Below are 7,608 nucleotides of genomic sequence, written 5' to 3'. Positions count from 1 at the left end.
CCGTGTTTTTCATACAAGATTCCCACATAGATGGCAAAAATTGGCGAAAAATGAAAAAAATAGTTATTTTTTTTTTCTTTATCACCTGGTGAAATCAGAATGAAAAAAGTCGCATTCCATATCATCTAAATCACGATCTGGACTTTTTTCACTGTTTGAGTGCTCTATACCGAGTCTCCGAGAGTTTCATCTAAACTTGCTATGTGATGCCTATTGAATAGTAAGCGAATACCAATCGTGATTGAATCAATAGGCGTCATTTGGCTATTGCAAGGCGAGTTTATATGAAACTCTCGGAGACTCGGTATAGAGCATAAAAAGTGAAAAAAAAATCTGATTTTTTTTTCTCAATTCTCGAACACCACAAAATGGTCTATATCATGTGATGTGATCAGAACATTAGAATGTGTCATCTTTGTCACCCAAATCGTTGTCCAATGCTATCTCGCTCCTCCTTGTATGTATGAATGTTACAACGGACATTCTATTCACACACAACTGCGCAATAAAAATTTGATTGTATATGAGATTTGAGAATAAGAAGTTTCTTCACTTTTTGTGTGTACCGAGCCTCCGAAAGTGCGAAATATTTATACCGTTAAGCTGCGTCGCATATCAAAGCGAAACAAAATTCTGTTACTAAAACAAGGCAGAACAGTAGCTAGTTATCAGCACAAAACGAAACTTACACATTTTGTATAATAAAAAGTTAATGTTCTTTATTCCTTTGGTAACGAAATATTGTCTCGCTTTGATATGCAACCGTTTTCAGTCGCGTTTCGATATGCGAGTAAACAATAAGTTGTTTTTATTCTAGAGCGTTCATATCTACGTTATTAGAATAATCGTTCAACTTTTGAGGGGATCCTTCCACCACGTAAGCGTCGCGCGGCGATCACTTCTCATCAAAAAACCAAAGCAGTCTGACACGAACATTCTGCATTCAGCTATGAATTGTGTTATTCTTGCTAATTTTCCAGGTGCATGGGATAAACATTTCCACTTCACACCATTGTGCACCTTGTAGCCTCTCTAATGTTGATAATGCACTTCCTGATGTCGTTTTTTATTTTTTTTTATATGCAATTGTGCATGCTGTTAAAAAACGATCCAGGTTTTTTTTATTCACCATTAAATTCTTGTATTTTATTTAATTCTCGCTCGTATTTTCTTATATGTTTTTCTTTCACGCGCATTCGTAGTAATATTTCATTTGTATTCACTTGTTCTTCGTTGTTATTTTTTCTTTCATATGTTTGCTTGTATGGATTTCTCATTTGTGCGGAAAAATTTGTGTTGTGTTCCGATTGGAGAACTTACTGTCGATTCATTTTTGGATAAAGGTAATCTTAAAATAACTTACAGCAAAATATTGTAATTTTGATTTAAATTACAATAAATTACTGTATCGCATCTGATAGCTAAGTTTTACTGTAACCCCTACAGCAAAAATAGTTTGTGTGTATATGCATTTCTGAATGGATTAATTTTTTGACACTCTTTAAGATAGAATAGCTGTCATTGTCAAAAACTAGTAAACATGACAATTAAGAGGTTAGTAACAAATGCGACATTTTTAACTACTACTACCTATCAAGAAAAACAGATAATAAAAGATTATAACCTAGTGCTCCCATGATAACATTAACATAAACCAATTGAACAACTCAAAAACAAAAATCAAAAATTAAAAATATTCAAAAAACCATCATAGAAGTAAAATACTGTGCTATTTGTCTTACAGTGTAATTCTCTGTCATCATAAGCTGATCGCTCTCTAACATTTCAACACCACAATCAGTATAACTATTTAGACAAGCTCAAAATGTCTAAGTTGACTAAAGGATCAATTTCCACGGATGCTTTAATTCAGATTATGAACAAAAAATCAGTTCGTAGAGCATCGATGGCAGATGCACGATTTTTGAAAAAAGGCTTCGCACCATTAGACTCATTGTTTATTGGTATGGATATGATGAGTCTATCAAGAGGTCAAGATCCTGATATCAGATATGCATCTATAGTTCAAGTTGCACCACCAATCAGAAATCTCCAAATTCCAATTTTCAAGCACAATGGCTGTTGCTTCTACTCCGATATCTAATAATCCTGATACATTGGCAATGATGGCAGATAACAGATCTTACGACTATATAGCATCCTTTGTAACTATATTTGTGAGTTTATTTGAAACAACAAAATTCAAAGATGATATCATTTTAGCCGCTAGTAAGATAGGAGCTGCAATTTCTTTTATAGAAGTTGAAGATATGTCTGAGTTAGTAGATTCTTTTCCAGAATATGCTCCGTCTGCAGTTGAATTGATGAAAATACCAAGTGAAGAACTACATGATGCAAGAACAGCATATACAAGAATGGGAGTATTTATGCTTCTAATGATTAAGAATATCAGTTCAGAGAACGCTTCCCAGTTTTTTACTAAAAGATTAAGAGCATTTAGTAGCTCTCTGGGTCTTAATTCATCCAACATCAATCTATTATGGGATCCTGATTTAGCTAACAATGCACATATCGCTATAGCATCATCCTTTGAATTGAGACGATTGCTATTCATGACATTGTATACAGCAGCATTTTCCACTACAATGAGATTCAATAGCTTCTTTGATGCTGTATTGAGCTTCTTCCGTTTTGGTGAATGCAATCATCTTGCCATGATTATTGAGTATTTGGTACCAAATATTGCGTTAATGCCTTTAGTTCAGATTAATGACAATGAAAAGACGTTGAGCACAGCATTCAAGTTTATAGAACGATTAGGAGAAAAAGGTGCATATGTGAGATTGATGTTGAACAAAAACGATTGTCATCCAATATTATCTAACACTTTGACCATATATCGTGATGTTGCATTATGCATTGCTCGACACAAACAAGCCAGTTTTGACAACTATATCCCTCAACGAGACAAGAATCGATTGGATCCTCTGGCTGAAAAAGTAAAATCGTACTTTGATACCCTGGATAAATATTTGGTTCCAAGCACTATTGAAGGTGCAAACACTGGCCTTCATGTCATATCTAAGGCCATGGCATTCCAAGCTTCTCTACCGGATACTGATGTCTTCAATTTGATGGATGAAGAGCAGAATGTTGACCATTTATCTGGCAGAAACTAAGATAAAGGATTGAAAACTGAAATAATGAGTTGATCATTTATGAATCCTGATAACAATCAATACCAATATCAATGACCAATAGTATGAACATTATGCATGATTATACAGAAAAAAATATATGTTATCAGTGGGTGCCACGGAGTTAAAAGTTGTAACAACTGGGTAAATATAAGGGTGGAACTATTTTTAAAATTTGGTGGCATGTGTCGGTGGCCACTTGGAAAAACATGTCTATAGTCTCCAGATTCAATGTATGAAAAAAATTTCAACTTTCTATTTGATATAAGACAGCGACTTGAAAATACAAGCTTACACGATTTTTTGTGATTTCCAAGTAAAATGGTCCTCTTTTATTTTCAAGTCGCTGTCTTATATCAAATAAAAAGTTGAGAATTATTTCATATCTTGAATTTGGAGACCATAACACATGTTTTTCCAAGTGGCCGCAATATTATGTCGAAAATGTTCCACCCTAGTAAATAATCGAAAAAAGAAGGTTTACAATACAAAACGTTTGGAAAAAACATTTAACGACACAATAAACGTCTTTCTCCTCCACTTCTGCACAAAAGTTTGACATCTCAAAGGATGGTTTACAATTTTTGGACAACAGTCAAAAATGTAAAAATTGTGCGTGCACATTGAAAATACAAGCTCATGATCATGATCATTTATTCGCTCATTCACACCCAAACAATTGTATGCCTTCAATGCGTGTACGCTGCAAGACCGTCGTCATTGTAATGTCATCAAGTACAAGAAAACGATGGATTGCGTGATACAAAAAGCAAAGGCCAACGTCAAATAGTTTTCCGTTACCAAACCACTTAATTTCGACTATAAATTTCAACGACAATTCAGCGTATAATATCTGGATGTGGTTATCTATAAAGCCTACCAGGAATTGGTGAAGTTACTGCGTTGAAATTTCTATTCGGTGACAAAGATCAATACGAAGCTATAAACCAAATTATCAAGCCTGTATACTGTACAGGTGTCCGATGACTATATTCAGTAAACTTTTTCGAATAATAAGAATTAATATGATTAACCGATCAACATTGGGTGAAATTACCAATTCATTTTAAAGCTATGTTCAAAGTCCTTAAAATGATTTGGCACTTTCACCGAATGTTGAACGGTTGACTTGGAACTTGTGCATATCAGTGGCTGAATTATTCTATCAATTAATAATGTTTTCAAAGTCGTCAATTCATTCAACTTTGAAAAGACTTCTGCCTCTTCACCGGTGTTGAGCACCATCCTGCCGTTACATTCAAATGTGGAAATGTAAATTTTATATTGGCATTACTAATTTCATGAATGGTGGCTTCAAGACGCATAAATCCAAAATACAGACCGACGAGGAAGTCATTGATAGTGCAAAAGAAGACGATGACGAAGCCACTGTTGCTTACGAAGGAGGTGAAAGTGTATCGCAAAAAGACCTGCGAAAAAAAGCCAAACATGCAGTTTCCAACATTCAAAGATGTATTAATTGGTACGAAAAACAACAAGATTCCAATCGAACTGACGCCGTGCTCCTTCAACTACTCCGTTTTTTCGCACAAAACAAAACAGAGTCAATTGTTTAATGTGCAATTCAAGTAAAAAACACTCATGACAATTAGATCAGGTGAAGTATTAATCTTTCGAGGAACTATTAAAAAGAATTAGCAAAATTAATGTCAAGTTGCTTCCGTTTTAAGATGATTGACGGCCGCATATAAAGAAAAGAATGCGAGTTTTAAAAACGCCAACAGAATAATCGAAAGATAAAAACTAATAGATGACATCTCTTATCGAATTGTTTACTTTAATTTTTGCCGCTTAATAAATAGTCCCAATCATATTAAAATCTTGTGCGTCAGTTGCAGAACTTAAATGTCAATAATTGTAAAAAGACGGACAGAAACACATGTGTAGCTTTTTATCAAATCTGTCGCCATGGAAAATAATTAGCATCTAATGCAAATAGATTTATCTTTCAGATACAAAATGGCGCTTTTATAATAGTGAACAAAAGTGATTGGCATGACAAAACCTATCGCTTTTGTAGAATACATCTTTTTTCGTTAGAGAGTGTCATGACAAAAACTCAAGTGGTAGACTTGAATCAAAATCATATAAATTGAGTTGCAACAACTGCATTCAGTCACACAGTCATTTCAACTTGAAGACTTTACACAAACCTTTCTAAAGAAAATGAAGCTCTTCCTTTCATTTTGCGCTTTGATTACGGTAATTTAATTATTGATCTGGTTTTATCTCATATCATTGCATGATTTATTATTTTAAGCTTGCCAATGCACAATTTGGTGGTTTTGGGGAATTTTTTCCTCCGTTCAATGGATTTGGCAACGGCCAATTTGGAGGCTCTGAATTCAATGGCCGACCAGCCCGTCCAGGATTTGGCCGACCACCGCTTCCACCACCATCAGCCAACCTCACTGTGACAGATGATGACCAAATTGCATGCATTATAGTGAGTAAACCCACCGGTGGCCATCAAACAGAAATATTTGCATTTAAATTTTATATCAATATATCTTATTCAATGAATTCCAAATATTTTAGACGGGACTTCAAACTCTCAATGCCTCAAATACCAACTTTAGTGACTACTTCGAAAACTTGATTACAATCCAGCAACAGCAATTGACAAATATCCAAAACTGTAAAACCCTTCGATTCTACGACGGAGTGTGAGTTTTACCGGAATTTCTTTTGGAAATAACTCTGTTTTATACAGTGGGCAAAAGTATCGCAAAATCTGCCAGATTTTTTTTCAAAACAACATCATCGAAATCACACGGATCAAAAGAACTAATGCACCAATACACACGCACACTGACTGCACATGTATTGCAAATTCTGCACTCAGTAGACAATCGTAGTTGCTTGTGCAAACACGATACATACACACAGAGAGAATCGGAGTCAGTGTGCTGCTGTGTATTGGTGTGTTAGTTCGCTAGAGCCGCGAGGTTTTGATGATGTCATTTTGTAAAATTTTCTGACATCAAATATACAGGCTTAAATGCAATACTGTTGCCCATTGGTTTAATAAGTATAAATTTACACTTTATGCAGGAGATGCGTTATTCACTTCCAAGCGGCTACTGACAAGAAAAACCGAGAAGTGATTCGTTCATTCTCATTTGCCGGCGTGAGTTTTATTTTCAATTTTACGATGGACTCTATATCTTAAAAAAAATATTTAACTTTGTAGCGTGAAGTTGTTAGTCAGATTATCAGCACTTTCAAGGACTGTTTGGGCATTACTACCTCCACAACCACTGAGGCGTCCACAACCACTTCAACTGCATAAATTATAGTTTAATATCGAAGACGGCATATCAACGGAATCAAACATTTATTTCATTGCACTATAATGTAGAGAATAGAAAAAGAAGATGCATTTTTGTATAAAATGGTCCCCATTCTTATGGGTAATGAGAGCTTTAGTCTTTTCAAAATGAAAATGTATGAACGTGAACCAATAAAAACCAACTTCTATTTCCGATTATGTTGGCAAAATAAATCAAAAAGCACATTTCAATTATTGGTTTTCATTATTTTATGAACAAATTTACGAGGTAATTAAATCGTATTATTATCGTGTTGACAGCGTACCAGTGCTATGAAACGCACGCTCAGTTCGTTTCGTAACTCAATACAGTGAGCTCTTTGCATGCTCAGTACGCTTGTATACTCCCTGAACGAATGAAAGAGCAGCTCACTTCTCACTCAATTCATACGGTGAGTGAGTCATTTCTCGCTCGCATCACATTATTTGTTAAAAAATAAAAACTGAAGAAAAAACATTTAAAAAATGTAAATAAAGTCGATTAAAAAAACAACAACATAGAATGATTATATTGTTCCAATTTATTTATCGAAAATTTATTTATCACGATTGGTTTACAAAAATGCATTTGAAAAATTAACATTGAAAATTATTGACAAAATAATTAGAAAATAGTTCATAATGCAATCATTTCAAGCGAGCATTTCACGAGTGAGTCGCTGCTCACTCATTTCTCTACTGAGTATTATTTACTCGCTCAATGGCGACTCAGAGACATGTCACACTCGCAATACAATGAGTTTTATGCAACTCACTAAGAGTGCTCGGTGCGATGCGGTAGCACTGCAGCGTACAACCTACGATATGTGACCGACCTACAACAATCATTCCTAAAAAGCTCTGACTTCGGAAATGTCCAGAAAATATGTTTAAGAGGTTTTTAAAATTTTAACCAACTGCAATACTTTCCCCTTAAAAACTAGGTGTGTGCGGAAAAATAACGTATTTTGAACAGAGGCTGTTGCTTGGAGCAAAATATATGAGCAGACGGACAAGGAGGAGTCCTTAGTGAGGAACCAAATATTAAAAGTTAAAAAGATATCTAAAATCATATCAATTACGGTTATCAATTTGAACAATTTTTTTGTATGTATGGTT

General features: G+C 34.7%; 1 protein-coding gene across 1 annotated transcript; it reads left to right on the top strand.

The window, feature by feature from the left end:
- Nucleotides 1-5,304: 5,304 nt before the first annotated feature.
- LOC116346487 lies at nucleotides 5,305-6,702 on the top strand. Its single transcript, XM_031776566.1, has 5 exons — nucleotides 5,305-5,381; nucleotides 5,440-5,625; nucleotides 5,718-5,845; nucleotides 6,234-6,309; nucleotides 6,373-6,702. Exons 1-5 carry the CDS (start codon nucleotides 5,346-5,348, stop codon nucleotides 6,469-6,471), a joined length of 525 nt encoding a protein of 174 aa, XP_031632426.1. The 5' UTR covers nucleotides 5,305-5,345; the 3' UTR covers nucleotides 6,472-6,702.
- The last annotated feature ends 906 nt before the right edge of the window (nucleotides 6,703-7,608 follow it).

This window comes from Contarinia nasturtii, unplaced genomic scaffold (genome assembly GCF_009176525.2).
Source record: "Contarinia nasturtii isolate CC-2019 unplaced genomic scaffold, AAFC_CNas_1.1 Cnas_scaffold_1550, whole genome shotgun sequence".
NCBI lineage: Eukaryota > Metazoa > Arthropoda > Insecta > Diptera > Cecidomyiidae > Contarinia > Contarinia nasturtii.
This window is presented reverse-complemented; position numbering and strand designations above follow the sequence as displayed.

Bases quoted from the DNA above. Each gene is read 5' to 3' on its own strand.
- LOC116346487 (XM_031776566.1), top strand. From the start codon at position 5,346: ATGAAGCTCTTCCTTTCATTTTGCGCTTTGATTACG. The intron at 5,382-5,439 runs GTAATTTAATTA...TATTATTTTAAG, and splicing joins CATTTTGCGCTTTGATTACG to CTTGCCAATGCACAATTTGG. The intron at 5,626-5,717 runs GTGAGTAAACCC...CAAATATTTTAG, and splicing joins ACCAAATTGCATGCATTATA to ACGGGACTTCAAACTCTCAA.